At 45.6% G+C, this 24,521-nt stretch overlaps 1 protein-coding gene across 1 annotated transcript in view; it reads left to right on the top strand.

Annotated features, from left to right (window-relative positions):
• Nucleotides 1-4,682: 4,682 nt before the first annotated feature.
• Nucleotides 4,683-24,521, top strand: part of LOC115133373 (phosphofurin acidic cluster sorting protein 1) — a 57,416-nt gene continuing 37,577 nt past the window's right edge. Inside the window, exon 1 of the mRNA XM_029666540.2 lies at nucleotides 4,683-5,125. Coding sequence (XP_029522400.1) covers nucleotides 4,971-5,125 — 155 coding nt within the window. The 5' untranslated portion in view covers nucleotides 4,683-4,970. The remainder of the gene's footprint in view (nucleotides 5,126-24,521) is intronic.

Consider the following 24,521-nt stretch of genomic DNA (forward strand, 5'->3'; position numbering starts at 1 on the left):
TTCTAAACTCGCCCACCAGGGGTTGACAGGACCCAGTGTGACAGACACCTGACGTCCGGGGAAACTTACCCTCATACGAACCATCCTGATCTCGCGAGCTTACATTCTGTTTCGCCTAACAGAATGTAAGCTCACGAGATCAGGACGATGCTAGGAAACACTCACTGTGACCTAAATAACTGCAGTAGCCGCATGCTGACTCGATCACTAGTACACACACATATACACACACACACACAGTAACACAATGCCTGTGAGGCCCCCTCTGCACCACACTGTCTGGCAGGCTCTCTCCAATACCATTCCAGGATTTGTCAGCCAAGCGTATAGTAGCCTACTACAACCTCTCAGCCACATGCTAGAATAACTATTCCATGTATTTTTCTCATTAGCCTGCTTAAAAAAAGAGGTGACTGCTACATAACCATATGATATACACTATCTCTCCAATATGGTTAAAGATACTGGTGTCAAACCCAGATGAGAAAGACCAAATAAGTATTTTCCTGTGTGTGACGCGTCTTAACGTCTTCATGAAAGGTCAAGTGGACTCGAGACATTGCCTATTGTTGTGGAGATGGCGTGACATCATTTGAACAGCGTATGAATGATTTCCCGCCCCACACTGGAGAAACCCTGGCATGAATCATCCGGCCCGAAGACACCACGTAGATGGGATCACACACACCGTACCGTGGGAGATTCAGAAACCGGTGAAGACACTCGCATTAATGAATGAATGTCATCCTAACTGCAAGTACTAGGCTTGGCCATTCATACCGTCATCAGCGATTCGCAATGGCCCCTTCAATAGACATGTCCTTGTCTTCCATACTCAGTTCTCGTTGATAAGATATATTCAAGACACTGTTTCTTTACCACTAATTGGCAGTCAAGCCAAAAGTTGCATCGTCACTGATAAGGTCATAAATGACATTGGATTTTTAAATGTTTTACCATAGCTGGTCTGAATAAGGTATCTTCTCCCCTTGACGTCTTGGGTTCAGGGTTGACGTCTTGGAACGCAATGAGATGTGGCAGATCCAGAGCACTGTTTAGAACCCCTGGGTCCATCCATGGCCATCATTTCATCTGTGTCATCCTAATCTTTTTCTGGATGTCATCACAAGCAGCAGTGGCGGGAAGAAGGAAGCAAGCAACACCTTATGTGACTTGAGACAAATATAAATCGCCTGCCTGCACGCATATTATTCACGGGTGCAGGATATGCAGCACCCCCTTGAAAAATCTGAATTAAAAAATATATGTTTTGAACAAATATATTTTTCCCCCACAAAAGTAGTGCACTGGGCCTTTACTTGTATTAGCGGACCGATATCGACGTCTGCAGTTCGGGCCAAAGAAAATGTTCAGCATCTCTCCGCTTTGGCAAAAAAAAGAAGGTAGTTGTATAATTAAGAACAGTGTCGAGCAGGATTCAATGGTTGGTATTGCATGAGTTGTTGCCCTGTCCCTTTCTCTGAGATTCGTTGTAATGGAATCCAAAAGAACAAAACCCTGTCCTCAAACATTTTCATCAAAGGGTGCCAAGTTATGGGCAAAAACACAAAACATCCACATCAAATGTAACATTTTTCTTGATCAAATAACATGGAAAACAACTATTTTTTTTGTGCAGTGTTAATTTACCATCCTTACAAACCACTTAATGTAAATGTACGTTACTGTATATAGGCTGGTCATCTAGGTTTGTACCTGTAGACTTTCCATCACCGTGAAGAAAAACAATACACAATATAGTAATTGTGTACATTGAGACATCAAGTGGTATGTGATGATGTGGCTCATCTGGTGAAACATGGTGCATGCAATTCTAGGGGGTTTGATTCCCACGGGGGACAAGTATAAAAATGTATGCACTCACTACTGTAAGTTGTTCTGGATAAGAGTGTTTACTAAAATGGAAAATGAATTAATAGACCATTTCAGCTTCCACATAGAAATAGGTTGCATCCGCCAGTCAGCAATAAAATCGCAGCACTCCCAAACTATTTTCCAGCAGCTATGGGCGCAGAGTGTTTATTTCAATAAACCGTTGCCTCCAGGAAGATGAAACATGCTATGTGAATACCGGTTATGACTAATTCATGACAAGTATGCATAGATTATCACTAGCCAAGTAACTAAACTCCTCCACGGAATTGAGTGTAGACGAGTTTTTTTTTTAATGAACCTCTGACTCCTTCGAGTCGTTATGCGTCGATAGGCCTACTTCAAACATGTACATTCTTAAACCGTATCATGTACCTATGTTTGTCATCTGTTGTTTCATGCCTTTCTTTGTTTGCTGAAATCCATACTTTTTAATACAGTTTTAAGAAAATACAACCACTGTTTACACATTGCTGTTGCTCTAAAATGGCAACAAAGCACGAACGCGTAGGCTATGTGCCAATTTAATCTCAACAAGGAAACAGTCGGTGGTTGTGTTTTATTCAGGCCATGTGACGTGTGTGTGATTATCAAATGACAACATCTAAGTGATTCATAGTCTAGCCAGACGGTAGCCAGACTATAAAATGCGCACCACTTCTCATTTTGGCATTGGGCCTACAGCTAACCGCAGTAGCCTATTCACGTGCCCGTATCACATTGAAACCGGCCACGATAAACCTAATTATTACTATCACCATGAAGAATCAGTTACTCGGTTATAGGCTGTGACTACCGAAAGTAGTAGAACCAATTGTAAATGAAAGGGAAAGCAACCCGTAGTCCACATGTGCACAGTCAAACATTTCCCCAAGGTCGTGTGACGCAACGAAGGTGAGCTCATATGCTAAATCAAACGTCTGACTGTAACCAGCTCTGCATCCTAATAAACTATCTTTATTCATGAGATAAAAAAATCAAACGTCTGACTGTAACCAGCTCTGCATCCTAATAAGCTATCTTTACTCATGAGCTAGATGAAACGGCTGACTGTAACCAGCTCTGCATCCTAATAAGCTATCTTTACTCATGAGCTAGATGAAACGGCTGACTGTAACCAGCTCTGCATCCTAATAAGCTATCTTTACTCATGAGCTAGATGAAACGGCTGACTGTAACCAGCCCTGCATCCTAATAAGCTATCTTTACTCAGGGTGACAGATAAATGGTGGAAGACGGTGAGTCACATCGAACACAGACCGCATACTGTCAGAGTCAGGTAGGCTAGTAACCGGACCTGGGCCGATTAATTCCCTGTGGGGTTACAGCAACAATAACATGGCTGGAATTCCAAAACACCGGAGCCCCCCAATGTCCTGACTGATGGATTTAAAAATCTCAAAATTAAATAATCACCTCTAATCATGTCACTTTGGGGAAATTCCTGGAATTCATCATCAGTCACACCAAATGACTTTTTGAAGCATGAGCTCGGAATGAGGTGCATTATGAGTACAAATCCATACACATTGATTGACTCATTGATTAATCAATTTAGTTTGTTTAACTCTAACAGCATAGCCTAGCATTTATTTATATAGCTTTACCTGAAATAGTTTCTTAATTAACCAACTTAACCTTTAAAAAACAGAATGTTAAGGGGGCACATGTTGTCACACTGTTTTTATGATTTTCCCATCTCTCACTCTCTCCCGCTCATGTAAAATAACAAAAAAATAAAATAAGCATACATCTTCTTTAACCCTTCAACCACATTCTCAACAGGCTTGTAGAGCAAGTTTTGACAATGGATTTAGAAGTGAATAGGAAAAAAATATTCACTTGAACTTGATTGGTCAACTAATACAAATAATGCCTATAATAGTAATAAAGAACGTCACTTTGTCATATATTTTCAAAATGGGAATATTTTTTGAGGGACTGCACTATACCTCCACCTGAAAACACATTCATTTCAATGTAACTGAATATTCATGTTTGGACATACAAAATGACCTTTATAGGTTAACACGTAACAGTCTTCAACAATACTTACCTATCAATAAAGGCAATTGAAGCAGACTTAAAGTATTTTTTAAATAATATTGAAATTAGTCAAAATGCTATGCAAATTGCCATTCTAATATGGCATTGCTGGTATGAGCTTATTTTACAATCTCGGCTACCTGGTAGAGCTCTGTTATTTCCAAATAAACATCAAGTTGAAAATAAACTATTGTAAGTTCTTATTTTAGTTGTTAGTAATAGGAATGTATGGTGCAAACATGTTTTCATATTTTTTTTAGAAACAATTAAAGGGTTAACAAGAGAAGAGGCACGTTGATCATGCATTGTGACCAAGATTTTCATTATATTGACAAGATAGTTGAGTGACTGCTGTTACAATGAAAATACATGACCTCAATGATGGAAGACAGGCGCCAGGAGGCGAGATCAGGTGTGACCATTTTAGCCAATGAGAGGGCAGATACGCGTGTGACCACAGGGCACAACTCCGATAAAAAGTCGTATTTTTCAAAGTGACCGAAATGCCACGTGGTCCACTTATATCAGAGCATTTGTAACAACCCATATATTCGGTCAAAGAAGCCTCACGTAGAACATTTGCAATTATTTTTGTTGTTGACCAAATTCGAGACTCATTGACCTTCATACAAAAATTCCTCACTTCGTGGTCTTGTTTTCGTGGGCAGACTTGGGGGGGGGGGAGTAAGAACCTCTCACTTCGCCTCTTCTCTGATTGTGCGATTTGCCTTGGTGGAGAAATGTTCTGTTTCCTGCACCAGGCTAGAGACAAGTTGAGAGCGAGAAAGAGGGTTTGCTCGTTGTGCTCTCTGAAAGAAAGGAAATTCACGGTAAAGTTACAATTTAGTACGACCAAAATAATAGTTATTCAATTGTATAGAAGATACGGATTCACTTTTAATTGCACAGACGAAAATTTTAACGTGTAGCCTAGACAGGCACACCGAGGTTTTTGCAACGAAGAGGCAGAAGGGAAAGAAAGGCTATTATACCCCTTCGTTTGAAACCTTTTAAGCTAACCTACCTCCAGGATGTCGGAGCGAGGAGGGCTCCCGCGGACTGGAGGTGCCCCCTCCCCGCACTTGCAACCCTCCAAACCGGTCACGATCACCTCGAATCGCCCTGTCCACATGAACCTATACGCCACCTGGGAAGTGGACCGCTCTTCACCAAGCTGTGTGCCGAGGTAAGAGCCTTCGAGTAAGGGAAGTAAACGTTAGTTCTATCCGTTGGTTCTTCTTGTCTGTTTTTTGTTCGTTTAAGACAAGTAAGTACTGTTTGCAGACCATTTAAAGACGTCCACTATGGGTTTTACGGGTCATACTTTAGGTTTACTACCAAACCGATCTTAAATTCTCTGACATAACTGTGGCAGACATAAAAGGCAGTGTTTGCATTGTTTTTAGGTGACTGGGTAAATAGCATAATAAGACATTCTCAACTTGCAATAACATTTGATTGTTGTCTATCTGGTCAACCCAGACACGTAGCCTATAGGTTAGTCTACCACAATCTAATACAGAATCAACTTCTGTATCGTTCTTGTACACGTACCCCTCACGAGAGTATCCTGTGCCTATGTTTCCGATAGAGCATTTTTATCTCTCGGTCGGTCGCGGTATTTTGGGGGAGATCCGTCATATCAAATGCACCACTGGCCATTCAGATGGTGGCATACAGAAACCAGTTGTTCGTTCCACGACAGAGGCTCCACCGTTAGATTTGGATTCCAATGTTGCCAGGGGTTTTAGCAACGTTCTACGATCATTAGTATATCAATTGATAGGTTAGATTTTCTGTAATAGAAGTTATATATATATATTTTTTTTTTTTTGGGGGGGTTAACTGGAAGGGAGTGTATTAATCCAATGTAATGGAGCAGTAGGAAGAGTAGCCAGGAAATCTCACACACCTGACATCCATCCATGGTCATTCTGAACAAAGGCTCTCAAGATCCCTGTGTGTGTGTGTGTGTGTGTGTGTGTGTGTGTGTGTGTGTGTGTGTGTGTGTGTGTCAGTTTTTCTATTTTTCTATTCCACTTTTCCCCTTTCTCTGTTATATTATAATATACTGTATGCTATATGATACTGTATGTGTTAATGCTAAGTTTATTTCCGATGCATTCGGAAAGTATTCAGACCCCTTGACTTTTTTCACATTTTGCTTTACGTTACAGCCTTATTCTAAAATTGATTACATTTTTCCTCATCAATCTACACACGATACCCTATAATGACAGAGAAAACAGGCTTTTAGAAATTTTAGCAAATGCATTAAATATAAAAAACAGATGCCTTATTTACATAAGTATTCAGACCCTTTGCTATGAGACTTGAAATTGAGCTCAGGTGCATCCTTTTTCCATTGATCATCCTTGAGATGTTTCTACAACTTGATTGGAGTCCACCGGTGGTAAATTCAATTGATTGGACATGATTTGGAAAGGCACACACCTGTCTATATAAGGCCCCATAGTTGACAGCGCATGTCAGAGCAAAAGCCAAGCCATATGACATCAAAAGAATTGCCTGTAGATCTCCGAGACAGGATTGTGTCGATGCACAGATCTGGTAAGGGTACCAAAACATTTCTGCAGCATTGAAGTTCCCCAGGAACAAAGTGGCAACCATCATTCTTAAATGGAAGAAGTTTGGAACCACCAATACTCCTCCTAGAGCTGGCCGCCTGGCCAAACTGAGCAATAGGAGGAGAGGGGCCTTTGTCAGGGAGGTGACCAAGAACCCGATGGTCACTCTGACAGAGCTCCAGAGGTCCTCTGTGGAGATGGGAGAACCTTCCAGAAGCACAACGGTCTCTGCAGCACTCTGGAAAATCATGCTTTTATGATAGATTGGCCAGACTGAAGCCACTTCTCAGTAAAAGGAACATGACAGCCTGCTTGGAGTTTGCCAAAAGGCACCTAAAGGACTCGGATCACGAGAACTCTTTGGCCTGAATTCCAAGTGTCAGGTCTGGAGGAAACCTGGCACCATCCCTACGGGGACGCATGGTGGTGGCAGCATCATGCTGTGGGGATGTTTTTCAGGGACTGGGAGACTAGTCAGGATCGAGGCAAAGATGAACAGAGCAAAGTACAGAGAGCTCGTTGATGAAAACCTGCTCCAGAGTGCTCAGGACCTCAGACTGGGGTGACTGTTCACCTTCCAACAGCACAATGACCCTAAGCACACAGCCAAGTCAATGCGGAGGAGTTGCTTCGGAACAAATCTCAATGTCCTTGAGTGGCCCAGCCAGAGCCCGGACTTGAACCCGATCGAACATCTCTGGAGAGACCTGAAAATAGCTGTTCAGCAATGCTCCCCATCCAACAAGACAGAGTTTGAGAGGATCTGCAGAGAAGAATGGGAGAAACTCCCCAAATACAGGTGTGCCAAGCTTGTAGCGTCATACCCAAGAAGACTCGAGGCTGTAATCGCTGCCCCAGGTGCTTCAACAAAGTACTGAGTAGAGGGTCTGAATACTTATGTACATGTGATATTTCCAGATTTTTTTTGCCACTTTCTCCCCAATTTCATGGTATCCAATTGTCTCATCGCTGCAACTCCCATACAGACTCGAGAGGCAAAGGTCGAACGGCGTGCATCCTCCGAAATGCAACCCAACCAAGCCGCACTGCTTCTTGACACAATGCCCACTTAACCCATGAAACCAGCCGCGCCAATGTGTCAGAGGAAACAAAGTACACCAGGCCACTGTTTCAGCGTGCACGGCCGGTCACAGGAGTCGCAAGTGCGCAATGGGACAAGGACATCTCTGCCGGTCAAACCCTCCCCGAACCCGGACGATGCTGGGCCAATTGTGCGCCGCCCCATGGATCTCCCGGTCACAGCCGGCAGCGACAGAGCCTGGACTTGAACCCAGAATCTCAAGTAAGCACAGCCTTAGACCACTGCGCCACTCAGGAGGCCATTTTCTAAAATGTATACTAACCTGTTTTTGCTTTGTCACTATGGGTTGTTGTGTGTAGATTGTAGGGGGAAAAAAAAATATATATATATATATATATTTTTTAATAAGGCTTTAACAAAATGTGGAGAAAGTCGAGGCGTCGGAATACTTTCCAAATGCACTGTATACCCCCCCCCTTCCAAATGGCGATAGATACCTCAGCAGTATTTTAGTACTATGTCAATGCAGCATTCACCTGTAGAAGTCGGAGGAGCGGTGCTCCCTCACATTTTTTCCAATTTGACTCGAGAATACACTGAGCTGTGATACTATTTCTGTCAAATGGCTTCTGAGAAATTATATTTAATTACAGCAATAATTCAATGTCAAACCAAATATTTATTGCAACCTAGAGGTAAATGGTGGTTTCTTCTCTCTGGCGGTGGCAAGAACGATGAAGAACTATTAGGCTACCAGTGTGCACTGCGGAGGCCTGTCCGAGTTCTGATTGGCCAAAGTGGTCAGGACGTTTGAATTAAGTCCTGGAGGATGTTCACGAAACTCCACGGAGCCCTCGTACAATTCTATGTTTTGTTTTATTCTGTAATGGGGTATATCGTCACCGTGTGTTCAAGCTAATCACGAACAGTTCAATGATATTAAGTTATATGCATGTGCATTCGGCTGTAGCCTAAAAACAGCTATACCATGTAGTCGTAGGCCTATTAGGTTAGTCCTACTGCAAATTATTCTTCTTCGTTCCTGAATTGGCCGAATGGCAGAGCTATCCTTCAACGGTTCTTTATCACCATAAGTTGGTTCAACTTCTTCAACCTCTCTAGGGTACGTGGGACGGTAGTGTCCCACCTGTCAACAGCCAGTGAAACTGCAGGGAGCCAAATTCAAAACAACAGAAATCCCATAATTAAAATTCCTCAAACGTACATGTATTTTACACCATTTTAACGATACACTTGTTGTAAATCCAGCCACAGTGTCCGATTTCAAAAAGCTTTACGACGAAAGCAAATCAAAAAGATTATGTTAGTGTAACGGATGTGAAACGGCTAGCTTAGTTAGCGTTTCAATCAGTGACTTCACTTGCTCTGAGACCTTGAAGTAGTAGTTCCCCCTTGAAGTAGTAGTTCCCCTTGCTCTTCAAAGGCCGTGGCTTTTGTGGAGCGATGGGTAACAATGCTTCGAGGGTGACTGTTTTTGATGTGTGCAGAGGGTCCCTGGTTCGCGCCCGGGTATGGGCGAGGGGACGGTCTAAAGTTATACTGTTACATTAGGTCAGAGCCAAGTCACAGAAAAACACAGCCATTTTTCCAGCCAAAGAGAGGAGTCACAAAAAGCAGAAATATAGATAAAATGAATCACTAACCTTTGATCTTCATCAGATGACACTCATAGGACTTCATGTTACACAATACATGTATGTTTTGTTTGGTATTTATATTTAAATATTTATTTATATTTTTTATATTTATATCGGCGCGTTATGTTCAGTAGTTCCAAAACATCCGGTGATTTTGCAGAGAGCCACATCAATTTACAGAAATACTCATAATAAACATTGCTAAAAGATACAACTATTATACATGGAATTTTAGATCCACTTCTCCTTAATGCAACTGCTGTGTCAGATTTTTATTTAAAAAATTACGTAAAAAGCACACCATGCAATAATCTGAGTACGACGCTCAGACAACAAAATCAAGCCATACAGATATCCGCCATGTGGGAGTCAACAGAAGTCAGAAATGGCATTATAAATAATCACTTACTTTTGATGATCTTCATCAGAATGCACTCCCAGGAATCCCAGTTCCACAATAAATGTTTGTTTTGTTCGTTATTGTCCATCATTTATGTCCAAATTCCTCCTTGTTGTTAGCGCGTTCAGCCCAGTAATCCAACTTCATGACGCACGAGCAGACAAAGTACAAAAGTTCAGTTACAGTCCGTAGAAACATGTCAAACGATGTATAGAATCACTTTAGGTTGTTTTTAACATAAATCTTCAATAATGTTCCAACCGGAGAATTCCTTTGTCTTCAGAAATGCAATGGAACGCAGGTCGCTCTGACGTGAACGCGCAAGACTGAGCTTGTGGCTGCTGGCAGACCTCTGACTCATTCCCCTCTCATTCGGCCCCACTTCACAGTAGAAGCATCAAACAACGTTATAAAGACTGTTGACATCTAGTGGAAGCCTTAGGAAATGCAACATGACACCATAGACACTTTTCAATAGGCCAAGCTTTGAAAGACTACAGACCTCAGATTTCCCACTTCCTGGTTGTATTTTTTCTCAGGTTTTTACCTACCATATGAGTTATGTTATACTCACAGACATCATTCAAACAGTTTTCGAAACTTCAGAGTGTTTCCTATCCACATCTACTAATTATATGCATATTCTAGCTTTTATGGCTAGTAGCAAAGCAGTTTAATTTGGGCACGCTTTTCATCCAAAATTCCCAACGCTGCCCCCTACCCTAGAGAAGTTAACCTCTCTAGGGTAGTGGGCAGCATTCGGAAATTTGGATGAAAAGCGGCCTGCTACTCGGGCCCAGAAGATGGTGCTTGTTTAGAAAAAGTGATCAATGTCTTGCCAGATCATATAATGATTTAATTTGCATGTTACATAACAGAACCAAAATATAATAGCATAGTAGGGCTGTAACGTTACTGCTACACCAAAAACACCTCATTTCTAATGAGATTTTAGGATGGTTAGCTGAAGCCGAATTGTCAAAGATAGGCCCTTTGATTGAAACAAAACACAAGAAGGGCTAATTGGTTAACCCGGTCTTCTCTAAATACGCTCACGGAACAGTCATTCAAGAAGACCTCTAAACGCATATTCCCGCAAAACTGACTGATCAATCAAATGGTCGGTGTGGACATGCAGCTGGGACTTTTCCCCGGGTAAAACATGAAGAACTATCCCTCACGATTTGACGGTGGCGATGGCCCGTTTAAAAAAAATGAGGTAGCCTATCCCGAACTTGGAGTTTTGAGGGTGTTAAAAATAGGCCCATGTCAAAAGGAAAATGGCTGCGTGAACACAGGCGGATGTTGCATTTTGGAGGATCCGTTTTCTTTTGCATCTGTTGGCACACACTTTTGAGGAAAAGTTGACGTCATTTACATTTTTCTTTGTGCTCCCTCACCTAAATAAATAGAGATACTAGCACCCGTAGTAAATTAATGACATTATTAAAATAATAACCATACTATAGAATCAATGAATAAAGATACCACTGTATGAGACAAGGTGGGTAAAAGCATCATTAATGGGCTTTAGTACTGTACGTCTTCTCCTGTTCAAAAAGCTTTAGAGCTTGGCTGGTTTAGTACTAAAGCTTTCGAGTGTGTTTTGACACATGCTTTTTAGTATTTTTGTCAAGTGCTTTGTTTGGGGTAAGTAAGTAGATGAGATATTTTTAGAGCACAACTCGTCTGTGTCCTGGACTCAGATCTCCGTTAGTTTGACGTCCTGTCTCTGATTACTAAGAATCTTTTTATTTGGGGGGGGGGTGCATAGTGATGTCACCTTGCTGGATCTGGACAGTTTCAGGGCTTTAGCAGAAGCCACGGTCCATCACCCCTTCTTCCATTTCACTGCAGAGAAACCGAGAACCAACCAGAACGCTGAGAGATACAGCCTTCCTTCCTTTCCTTCCTGGAGACAATCACTGATCTGACACCATGTAGATTGTTAGACTGTGTTATAGAACCCAGAGTTTCGCCTGTCCAGTCGTGTCCGATGTGATCACTTCAAGGAAGGAAGTGGAGGAGGTGAGGAGGGATTTATTTTAGAAGCATCGTACCCAGCCCTCACCTGTGTCTCAAGACATTGTGAAGACTGGGTATGTTTCGAACAGGCCAGGGTGTCTTATTATTGTTGTTGTTGCAGGAAGCTGACACGTGAACACCCTCCCTGTAGAGGTTTGTAGCTGTAACCTCTTCTACTTCCCGTCTACCCACAATGCTGTTGGTGTGTTTACATAGAGTGAGAGTGCCTCTGTAAGGTCAGTTCTTATGGACACTTTACCTTCATTAACTATTCTGTGGGCGGGAAACTATCAGTATGCAGTAACCTACTTCCTCCAATTTACCATGTTTCTGCAGCATTGTCACCAACCATCTCTTTCTCACAGCTTTTTAAAATTTATCCCAAGCTAAATAATCCCAGTGACACCAGCAGGCCAACTACCTGTCTTTGGGTCTCTTAAAACGTGTCTTCAAAAGCTCTATTAAAGTGCATTCGGAATCTATTCAAACCCCTTGACTTTTTTCTACATTTTATGTTACAGCCTTATCCATTTTTTTCCCCTCGTCAATCTACACATACCCCATAATGACAAAGCAAAAACAGTTGTTTTTCTCCTACATTTTTGAAAACGTGTGTGTATGTATATATATATATATATATATATATACCTGGAAAATATCAAATTTACATAAGTATTCAGACCCTTTACTCAGTATTTTGTTGAAGCACCGTTGGCAGCGATTACAGCCTTGAGTCTCCTTGGGTATGACGCTACAAAGCTTGGCTCACCTGTATTTGGGGAGTTTCTCCCATTCTTCTCCGCAGATCTTCTCAAGCCCTGTCAGGCTGGATGGGGAGCATCGCTGAACAACATTTTCCAGGTCTCTCCAGAGATGTTTAACAGGGTTCTCGTCCGGCCTCCAGCTGGGCCACACGAGGACGTTCAAATCACATTTGATTTGTCACATGCGCTGAATGCACAGGTGTAGACCTTAAAGTGAAGTGCTTACTTACAAGCCCTTAACCAACAATGCAGTTTTAAGAAAATCCCTAAAAAGTAAGAGAGAAGAATAACAAATAATTAAAGAGCAGCAGTAAATAACAATAGCGGGGCTATATACAGAGGGTACCGGTACAGAGTCAATGTGCGCGGGGCATTGGTTTCGAGGTAATTATGTACATGTAGGTAGAGTTATTTAAAGTGGCTATGCATCGATAATAAAAGTAGCAGCAGCGTGGGGGGGGGCAATGCAAATAGTCTGGGTAGCCATTTGATTAGCTGTTCAGGCGTCTTATGGCTTGGGGGTCGAAGCTGTTTAGAAGCCTCTTGGTCCTAGACTTGGCGCTCCGGTATTGCTTGCTGTGCGGTAGCAGAGAGAACAGTCTATGACTAGGGTGGCAGGAGTCTTTGACAATTTTTAGGGCCTTCCTCTGACACCACCGGTATAGAGGTCCTGGATGGCAGGAAGCTTTGCCCCAGTGCTGTACTGGGCCGTACACACTACCCTCTGTAGTGCCTTGCGGTCGGAGGCCGAGCAGTTGCCATACCAGGTAGTGATGCAACCCATCAGGATGCTCTCGATGGTGCAGCTGTAGAACTTTTGAGGATCTGAGGACCCATGCCAAATCTTTTCAGTCTCCTGAGGTGGAATAGGTTTTGTCGTGCCCTCTTCACGACTGTCTTGGTGTGCTTAGGCCATGTTAGTTTGTTGATGTGGACACCAAGGAACTTGAAGCTCTCAACCTGCTCCACTACATCGCCGTCGATGAGAATGGGGGCGTGCTCTGTCCTCCTTTTCCTATAGTCCACAATCATCTCCTTTGTCTTGATCACGTTGGGGAAGAGGTTGTTGTCCTTGCACCACACGGTCAGGTCTCTGACCTACTTGCTATAGGCTGTCTCATCGATGTCGGTGATCAGGCCTACCACTGTTGTGTTTTCAGCAAACTTAATGATGGTGCTGGAGTCGTGTTTGGCCGTGCAGTCATGTGTGAACAGGGAGTACAGGAGGGGACTGAGCACACACCCCTGATGGGGATCAGCGTGGCGGATGTGTTGTTACCTACCCTTACCACCTGGGGGTGGCCCGTCAGGAAGTCCAGGATCCAGTTGCAGAGGGAGGTGTTTAGTCCCAGGGTCCTTAACTTAGTGATAAGCTTTGAGTGCACTAGGGTGTTGAACGACAAGCTGTAGTCGGTGAATGGCATTCTCACATAAGTGTTCCTTTTGTCCAGGTGGGAAAGGGAAGTCTGGAGCTGTTGGTGCGGTATGCAAATTGGAGAGGGTCTAGGGTTTCTGGGATAATGGTTTTGTGAGCCATGACCAGCCTTTCAAAGCTGAGTACTATGGGTCGGTAGTCATTTAGGCAGGTTACCTTAGTGTTCTTGGGCACAGGGACTATGGTGGTCAGTTTGAAACATGTTGGTATTACAGACTCCGACAGGGAGAGGTTGAAAATGTCAGTGAAGACACTTGCCAGTTGGTCAGCCCATGCTCGGAGTACTGAGAGACCTTTCGGTGGCTTTTGCAAAATTCAAGTGGGCTGTGGTGCCTTTTTACTGAGGAGTGGCTTCATTCTGGCCATGCTACCATAAAGGCCTGATTGATGGAGTGCTGCAGAGATAGTTGTCCTTCTGGAAATTTCTCCCATATCCACAGAGACCATCGGGTTCTTGGTCACCTCCCTGACCAAGGCTCTTCTCCCCCTATTTCTCATTTTGGCCGGGCGGCCAGCTCTAGGAGGAGTCTTAGTAGGGTCAGACTTCTTCCATATTTTTTTTATGATGGAGGCCATTGTGTTCTTGGGGACCTTCAATGCTGCATACATTTTTTTGGTACCATCACCCAGGTCTGTGCCTCAACACAATAGTGTCTTGGAGCTCGACAGCCATTTCCTTCGACCTCACGGCTTGGGTTTTGCTCTGACATGCACTGTCAACTGAGGGACCTTTTATATAGACAGGTTTGTGCCTTTCCAAATCATGTCCAATCAATTGAATTTACCACAGGTGGACTGATCAATGGAAACAGGATGCTCTTGAGCTCAATTTCAAGTCTCTTAGCAATGGGTCTGAATACTTATGTAAATAAGGTATTTCTGTTTGTGTTAGATTTAATAATTGCGCAAACATTTCTAAACTGTTTTCACTTTGTAATTTATGGGTTATTGTGTGTAGATTGAAGATTATATATAAAAAATAAAATAAAAATGGTAGAATAAAGGGTCCTGAATACTTTCTGAATGTGCTGTGTAAGACTCATTATTATTATTATTATTTTCAATCTGCAATGCATATCATCTGATCACGACCTCCCATTAAATATAGCTGCTAATATAATTCTGCTGTATGTGGCATTTAAATAATCAAACATGCCCGTTACGAAGCTTTTTAGTCAGTTGGAGTCAGTCTCGGAGTAATGTGGACCGTTGGCGTGTTAAATAGTTGACAGTATGGGCCCTGGACTAAAAGTAGTGCACTATATAGGTCATAGAGGTCCATTTGGGAAACACCCTGAGAGTTGACAGAAGGGGGTGGTTGGGATTCCTCCTCCTTCTGACTGTGTTGTTGGAGCTTGAGGCCCGGGCAGGAACCAAACTCAAGTCCTGTGACTCTCTAGCCTAGAGGAATGGAATGGAACGTACGGTTGATTAAGTTCTAATGCTGAGCTATACTGGACTCTGTCCCTGGTTGTGGCTTCGGCCTCGGCCGGGGCCTTGAGTGGGTCTGGGTTGTCACTGTGTATGACGAGTGATGCAGTATCCTTGTCTGAGCCATAACGGCCCATGGGGCTGGAGCCTGAGGCAGCTTGATGTACACGTACTCCCACTGGACAGGACGTTAGTCTATCGCAGTGAGATGCACCTCCTTAATGCCCACACCTGAGCTGTTAATGAGAAACACTAGCTATGAACGAAGGAAGGAAGCCCACAGATTGTAGGCTGTGTGCTGCTCTCGTGTGCTTTTAATCAATCCGCACCACAATAGGGTGTCACACTGCTACGCTATACCACATAGTCAGTCCTTGCCTAACCTGCCCTCTCCCCACACACACACACAATCTCACGCTCATACTCGCCTGATTTAAGAAAGACTGGCACATGGATCGGGCCACTGCTCACTCTTCCGCTCAGTTGACTGGCTGAGAGGTCTGAAGCTTCCCTTCGCGCTCCGCTGCCAGGAGAAGTGATGGCAGACGGAGTGAGGTAGAGCAGGAGGGAGGGATGGAGGGACCCCATTCTCCACGCGTTTCAGTACATCTATGGGGCGTAGTGAACAAGTGTACACGCCTAGGATAGAGTATAGGACCGTATCTCTGCTCTCTGTCGTCTGCCTCTAGAGAACAGTCGTATTGTGATGGGAGACTGTCTGGGGGACTTTGTTGAATGTGGATCGTAATGCTGCTGAATCCTGAGATGTTGGGTTGTCAATATAGGGTGTTTTGTGGTGGATCACTTATGTTCTTGTCCTCACCAGAGTCGTGTGTGTGTGTGTTCACACAGTTAATTGGCCCTGACATCAATCTCATAGCTGTGGAATCCTATCCTCGCATCTGGCAGAGGACCAACACCGGGATGTGTGTATTACAGTGTGTATGTGGAAAGAGGATAGACATCCTGTTATGGCCACGGACGCTGTGAAATACACTGAGTGCACAAAACATTAGGAGCCATCCGCTAACCCGGACGACGCTGGGCCAATTGTGTGCCTCCTCACGGGGCTCCCGGATCGGCTGCGACACGGCCCGGGATCGAACCCGGATCTGCGGTGACGCCTCTAGCGCTGCGACACAGTGCCTTAGACCGCTGCGCCGCTCGGGAGGCCCCTCCATTTGTATTATTTTTGTTATGTTATGATGCTGATAGGGGTTGACCTCGACACAGTGGGATACTGACACACTAAGTAGTAGTGACACTCTGAAGAAGAAGCACTGGGACACAGTCTGAGGGAACTGAGTTGTTACACTACCTCTCCGGCATGATATACAACACACACACACACACACACACACACACACACACACACACACACAGTGCAGCCCTAAACAGGATTAGACGTGTGCTTTGGACATTAATCTCTAATCGCTTTAATGAAGGGCCAGAATCTTTCTCGTTCTGTCTCGCTCTCCTCCCCTTATCTCTGTACCACACATGAAGTAACATGGTGTCTCCAGGAACAAGGGGTTAGGGGTGAGCGAGCAAGGTGCTGGGTTGGATAACCGGGCGCTAACGCACGAGAGCGCCACTTAGCAAAGTTGTGATGTCCGATCAGTTCTATGACGTACAGTACTAGTCAAAAGTTTGGACACGCCTACTCATTCAAGTTTTTATCTTTATATATATATATTACAATTTTCTACATTGTAGAATAATCGTGAAGACATCAAACTATGAAGTAACACATATGGAACCATGTTGAAACCAATATTTTTTTCAACAAATCAAAATATATTTTATATTTGAGATAGCCACCCTTTGCCTTGACCGCTTTGCACACTCTTGGCATTCTCTCAACCAGCTTCACCTGGAATGCTTTTCCGACAGTCTTGAAGGTGTTCCCACATATGCTGAGCACTTGTTGGCTGCTTTTCCTTAACTCTGCCGGTCCAACTCATCCCAAACCATCTCAATTGATTTGTGGTCAGGTAATTGTGGAGGCCAGGTCATCTGATGCAGCACTCCATCACTCTCCTTCTTAATCAAGTAGCCCTTATACAGCCTGGAGGTGTGTTGGGTCATTGTCCTGTTGAAAAACAAATGATAGTCCCGTTAAGCACAAACCAGATGGGATGATAGATCACCCATTCACCTACACTGTGTCTCACAAAGACACGGCGATTGGAAGTAAAAATCTCAAATTTGGACTCCTCAGCCCAAAGGACAGATTTTCACCGGTCTAATGTCCATTGCATGTGTTTCTTGGCCCAAGCAAGTCTCTTCTTTTTATTGGTGTCCCTTAGTAGTGGTTTCTTTGCAGCAATTCGACCATGAAGGCCTGATTCACGCAGTCCCCTCTGAACAGTTGATGTTGAGACGTGTCTGTTACTTGAACTCTGTGAAGCATTTATTTGGGCTGCAATTTCTGAGGCTGGTAACTTTTTAATGAACTTGTCCTCTGCAGCAGAGGTAACCTCTGGGTCTTCCTATCCTGTGGCGGTCCCCCTGAGAGCCAGTTTCATCATAGTGCTTGATTGTTTTTACGACTGTTCTTGACGAAACTTTCAAGAAGACACACCTGTTAATTGAAATGCATTCCAGGTGACTACCTCATGAAGCTGGTTGAGAGAATGCCAAGCGTGTGCAAAGCTGTCAAAGGCAAAGGGTGGCTACTTTGAAGAATCTCAAATAGAAAATATATTTTGATTTATCACTTTTTCTGGTTACTACGTGATTCCACATGTGTTATTTCATAGTTTTGATGCCTTCACTATTATTCTACAATGTAGAAATGAATAATAAACCTGGAATGAGTCGGTGTCCAAACTTTTGAGTGGTACTGTGGTTAGCTGTTGTGCTGCTGCTGCTGCTAATGTTCTAACTTTAATTTAGTGAGAGACGTGCCCAACACTTACAGAAGGGTGTGTGTGCGTTTTTAGAGGGGGGGAGAGACTGAAGAATATAATCAGCTATTTTATTTAACCTGTGTGTGTGTGTGAGAGACCTTGCTCGTGTCTGGTCATTCACGGAGTTGACATCTACGAGTGAAGGACCTACAATGCAATACATATTTTGCAGCACTTCATCCTGATTTAAAACATTTTTTGTGTGTGTTCTTGTGTGTTCTTACTGCAGGTGTCGGCGCATGTCGCCAGGCGTTTGACTGCGCCCAACAGATTGAGCAAATACGGGGCAACGGAGGGTGGCGGAAACGATTGGGGGTTGTAGAGTGTGAGGGAGGCCGATTATTGCTTTTTCTATCTCCCCGCAGAGAAAGCGAAAGGGGGAGGGAAGGTTCTTTCTCTCTCTGTAGACTAGTAGCTCAGAAAGGAGCACCTATTTATTTTTGCCTGCTCTCTGTCACACACCTGCTGTTGCCACCGCGGCTCTAGGTCGTTATTGCCACGGGCAGCATAACAACGCCGCCGCCGCCGCCACTGCACAAGACAAAGTGGGCTGTTCTGAAGCTGCTTTGCCACTTCTTCTCGTCACGGCCCAACCAAGGTGACGTGTGAAACCAGGAGTGAAGCAGTGCGAGGCTACAGGATATTGTCAAACAGCCGTGGAGAGAAATGGAATTCAGTAGCGAAGTATGTAAAAGGTGTTCAGGTTAAACAAGGCATCAGTAAACATGTCCCCCCCCCCTTTTGGGCCAATTAGTGGCAACAATTTTAAGCTCAGTTTGGAATTTCAGTTGATTGGCTGAAGGGGGACGCTACAGCAATCAGTGTCATGTTGTAAATGCCAGATCTCTATGGCATGACTCATCATTCACTCAAGTTTAGTCAAAATGGGGCCAGTTGTCTCTGCGATATCTCCTATGACTTACGCACGTACTAACATGCGTATGTATGAACGGACAGAGACGGATCCATAGTCCCCCCCCCCCTCCGATTTTCGTCGCGGGGGACAAAAACGAGCCCATTTCAGCTTGGCTAAGAAGTTCGACGCGGCCATTTTTAAGCGTTTCTCTGCCTCTTGTCAGAGGTGCAGTTTGGACAGAGCACAGTTTGACTATGGACACTGCCTTTTCACTTGATGTTTTCTCTTCCTTAGGAAGAATTAAAAAACCGAACGGGTCTGTTTTAAATGTATTCGCATCGTTCTCACACTGTCGCTATATAATTGATATTTTGTAAAGTTAAAAGGAATAATCCACTCAAACTATCTTTTGGTATTTGTCTTCACTATTCCACCCTTCACTGTTGATACAGTCCCACAGTGTTTTTAAGGTCTAGGAAGTTTCGGTTGTGTTGACGTCGGGACATTTTTAAATTAGAATTTCCCACCGAGATTAGAATTGGATAAGAGCTCTGTCTTTCTCCAGAAGTGGAGCGTACAGCCACATGTACTGTGCAGACTAACTTCCTCCTCCAGGGACCCCTCTCTCTCTCTCGCTCTCTCTCTCGACTACCGCAGTTTCTCTACTGACTGTCTGTGACGAGCGCAGGAAGAGAAACGGAGGTTTGTCATGACCTTTTGTTAGACTTGCTGTGGCGGAGGGAGAAACGCACACCGTGGAGGACGTGCTTCTGCACTGCCTTCAGATTAACTATGAGCCAGAACACACACACACACACACTCAGTCATGCATTCATATTGTGGAAAGTGCACATGAATACATATTACTTATAACCCACTTTGACCAATATCCCCATCCCCACACACACACACACACACACACACTGATAGAAGCATCCAGGGACATTTAAAGGAATGCGCTGGCAGTTTGATGTGATTGAGAGCTAGTTCATACACACAGACACCGAGAGGGGGGAGAGCGTGAGCGGGGGGAGGAGAGAGAGCAGCAGAGGGTAGGTGAGCGGGGAAGAGAGGAAGGGGTGGAGAGCGCAGAGGGTAGAGTGAGCGGGGAAGAGAGAGGAAGGGGTGGAGAGGAGGGGGTGTGGAGAGCAGAGGAGGGGGTGTGGAGAGCAGGGGAGGGGGCAGAGAGAGCAGGGGGGGAGAGGACGGAGAGCAGGGGAGGAAGAGCATGGGAGAGAGAGAGCGGGGGGGGCAGAGTGAGCGGGGAAGAGAGGAAGGGGTGGAGATGAGCAGGGGAGGGGGGACAGAGAGCGGGGGGAGGGAGGACAGAGGGTGGAGAGAGCAGGGGAGGACGAGCATGGGAGATGGGGTGAGAGAGCGGGGGCAGAGAGAGAGTGGGGGAGATGGGGTGGGGGAGCGTGGGAAGGAGAGAGCAGGGGGATCGGGAGGAGGGAGAGAGCGGGGAGAGAAGTTGAGGGGGAGAGCATGGGAGGAGAGAGCGAGGGGGGCGGGTGAGATGGGGAAGGAGAGCATGGTAGATGGGGAGAGAGCGGTGGAGGGGTCTATGGGGGAGAGAGAGAGGGGGAAATGGGGGGGCGAGAGAGACCTGGGGGAGAGAGCAGGGAAGATGGAGAGCGTGGGGGAGATAGGGGGAAGCGGGTGATATGGGAAAGGAAAGAATGGTAGATGGGGGAGAGAGAGCGGGGAGGAGAGAGCGGGGAAAATGGGGGGCGAGAGAGACCTGGAGGGAGAGAGTTGGGAAGATGAGAGAACGAGTGGGGAGCGGGGAAAATGGGGGGGGGAGGAGAGCGCGGGAGCATTGGGGGAGCGGGAGACCTGGGTGGAGAAAGTTGGGGAGATGAGAGAGTAGGGAGAGGAGTGCGACAGCATGGGAGAGGTGGGAGAAGGAGGGAGGGAGGGAGGGGGAGGGAGAGAGAGCAGGGTGGGGGAGATGGGGGGGAGTAAGTTGGAGGGGGTGACAGCAGGGGAGAGAGAAGGAAGGAGGGAGAGAGCATGGGAGGGGAGAGAGGTGGGAGAAGGAAGGAGGGAGAGAGAGAGGGAGCACGGGGCAGGGAGGGAGGAGAGCGCAGGGGGCAGGGAGGGAGGAGAGCGCAGGGGGCAGGGAGGGAGGATAGAGGGCAGGGGAGGAGGATAGAGGGCAGGGGAGGAGGATAGAGGGCAGGGGAGGAGATTAGAGGGCAGGGGAGGAGATTAGAGGGCTGGGGAGAGGGATTAGGGGAAAGGCTGAGGGAGGGATAGAGGGCAGGGGAAAGGGAGGGAGAGGGCAGGGGAGGAGGATAGAGGGCAGGGGAGGAGGATAGAGGGCAGGGGAGGAGGATAGAGGGCAGGGGAGGAGGATAGAGGGCAGGGGAGGGGAAAGGGAAAGGGAGAGGGCAGGGGAGGAGGATAGAGGGCAGGGGAGGAGGATAGAGGGCAGGGAGGAGGATAGAGGGCAGGGGAGGAGGATAGAGGGCTGGGGAGAGGGATTAGGGGAAAGGCTGAGGGAGGGATAGAGGGCAGGGGAGGAGGATAGAGGGCTGGGGAGAGGGATTAGGGGAAAGGCTGAGGGAGGGATAGAGGGCAGGGGAGGAGGATAGAGGGCAGGGGAGGAGGATAGAGGGCAGGGGAGGAGGATAGAGGGCAGGGGAGGAGGATAGAGGGCTGGGGAGAGGGATTAGGGGAAAGGCTGAGGGCTGGGGAGAGGGATTAGGGGAAAGGCTGAGGGAGGGATAGAGGGCATGGGAGGAGGATAGAGGGCAGGGGAGGAGGATAGAGGGCAGGGGAGAGGGATTAGGGGAAAGGCTGAGGGAGGGATAGAGGGCAGGGGAGAGGGATTAGGGGAAAGGCTGAGGGAGAGAGGGAGGGATAGAGGGCAGGGGAGAGGGATTAGGGGAAAGGCTGAGGGAGGGATAGAGGGCAGGAGGGAGATGAGAGGTGGAGGAAGTTGGATGGAGTGAAGCAGAGGCTCTATCGGATGAGACAGATTGGGAGGGAGAGAATTAAGGAATGCAAGTGTGGAATGAAAAAGCCTTGAGATGAAAGGAGAGAGAGGAAAGGAGAGCGAGATTGTCGTTTTCATTGGCAGGCGGAGGCAGTGGTCCCCGGCTCATGTTGCCATGGGCGATAAGAATTTGGGAAATGGAGAAACATGACAATGACACCCGACGAGACAATAGGATGAGTCATGAAGCCAGCCACATACAAACACACACAGTATGGACACTGCTGCTGGGCCTTGAGCTGCTGGGCCGTTACACACAGACACACAAAATGGAGAAGCGAAATGCCACGGGAGGAAGAGAGACTGGCAGATCGGGACGTCTTCGTTTGGCGCCTAATCTCCCTTGGCGGAGCGTATCATAATGTCTCTTTTGTCGTAGAATAGATTGAAATATCCACAGGGCGAGAATACACCAGCTGCTTTAACGGGAGCAATAACCCATAAGGCACTTGTCGTGCATAGCGCTCCAAGCGCTCTGAAAAAAAAAAGAATAATAATCATAACGGTTCCAACGTCAGACGAGACGATTTAGGATGACACGGAGGAAGATGCTTTCCCCAGAATGACATTTGAGACTTTTCATCACAATATCATTATGGTTTTATTGAAGTGATGTCATTCTGCATTTGGGGATACCTCGACTTTTATTGGGGCTGTGGGTTAACCTGGTCAGGATCCGTGAGCGGCGTTACGCGAGTACAGACGGGGAGGGGGGAGGGGGGACAGAAAGCCAAGCAGACAGAACAGGAACATGCACTCACTCGGCATTACGTTTTCAGAAGCTTCGGGATCATTTTAGGGGAACTGGGTGCGTTAGAGCAGATTTGAAAGGACCTCAACATCAGTCACTGTCGGCAGGCAGGCTCGGTAGAGGCAGACAGGTCAACAGACAGACAGAGAGACTGTAGACCGGCAGAAGGACACTCAGACGAGCAGTATAGTGGGTGGGCTCAGCAGTGTCTCTGTTAAAACTAATGAGAATCAGCTCGGATCGGATCAATACTGACTGACTGTGCTAAAAGCTGCTGTTCTCTCTCCGTCTCTCACTCTTCATCTCGTTGTCTCTCTGTCTCTCTCTCGTTCATCTCTCTCTCTTTCTCCTCTTTGTCTGCCTCTCTCTCTCTCTCTCTCTTTCTTTCCATATCTTTGTCTGTCTGTCTTTCTGTGGTTCTTTCTTTCTCCCTGTATTTCTGTATCCCTCCCTCTCTCTCCTCCATCTCTCTCTCTCATTCTCCTTACTCTCTATCATCTCTCTCTCAAGCTCTCTATCTTTCTCTCCCGTCTCGTCCTCCCCTCTTTCCATCTTTCCCACCCGTCTCTCTCTCTCCATCTATTTCTCCATCTCTCACTGGGCTAACAGCAGAGTCACAACCCAGTCTGGGTGCAGCCAAGCGTACTTGCATACTGATCAGCACCGCTGTCATTATCTGCTTTGTGTGTGTGTGTGTGGGGTGTCTGTGTTCATTTATTGGCTTGTAGCGATCCATACCAAGCAGAGAGGAAGCAGCCACCGTCTTTCCATACAGTACCAGTCAAAGGTTTGGACACACCTACTCACTCCAGGGTTTTTCTTTATTTTGTGACTATTTTCTACATTGTAGAATAATAGTGATGACATCACAACTATGAAAGAACACGCATGGAATCATGTAGTAACTAAAAAAAGTGTTAAACAAATCCAAATATAATTTATATTTGAGATTCTTCCAAGTAGTCACCCTTTGCCATGATGACAGCTTTGCACACTCTTGGCATTCTCTCAACCAGCTTCATGAGCTAGTCACATGGAATGCATTTCAATTAACAGATGTGCTTTGTTAACCTTATTTATGGAATTTCTCTCCTTATTGCTTTTGAGCTAATCAGTTGTGTTGTGACAAGGTAGGGGTGGTATACAGAAGATAGCCCTATTTGGTAAAATACCATATTCCATATTATTGCAAGAACAGCTCAAATAAGCAAAGAGAAACGACAGTCCATCATTACTTTTAAGACATGAAGGTCAGTCATGTCAAAAACCATTGAGTGCTATGATGAAACTGACTCTCATGAGGACTGCCACAGGAAAGGAAGGTCCAACGTTACCTCTGCTGCAGAGGATAAGTTTATTAGAGTTACCAGCCATCTTAATTTGTTTTATTTTACCTTTATTTAACTAGGCAAGTCAGTTAAGAATGGTCTAGGAACAGTGGGTTAACTGCCCTTTCAGGGGCAGAAGGACAGATTTATACCTTGTCAGCTCGGGGATTTGAACTTGCAACCTTTCAGTTACTAGTCCAACGCTCTAACCACTAGGCTACCCTGCCGCCCCCGCTCTGAAATTTCCAGCCTAATAAATGCTTCACAGAGTTCATGTAACAGACACATCTCAACATGAACTGTTCAGAGGAGACTGCGTGAGTCAGGCCTCCATTGTCGAATTGCTGCAAAGAAACCACTACTAAACCACTACTAAAGGACACCAATAATA

The sequence above is a fragment of the Oncorhynchus nerka genome, linkage group LG8 (assembly GCF_034236695.1).
Source record: "Oncorhynchus nerka isolate Pitt River linkage group LG8, Oner_Uvic_2.0, whole genome shotgun sequence".
NCBI lineage: Eukaryota > Metazoa > Chordata > Actinopteri > Salmoniformes > Salmonidae > Oncorhynchus > Oncorhynchus nerka.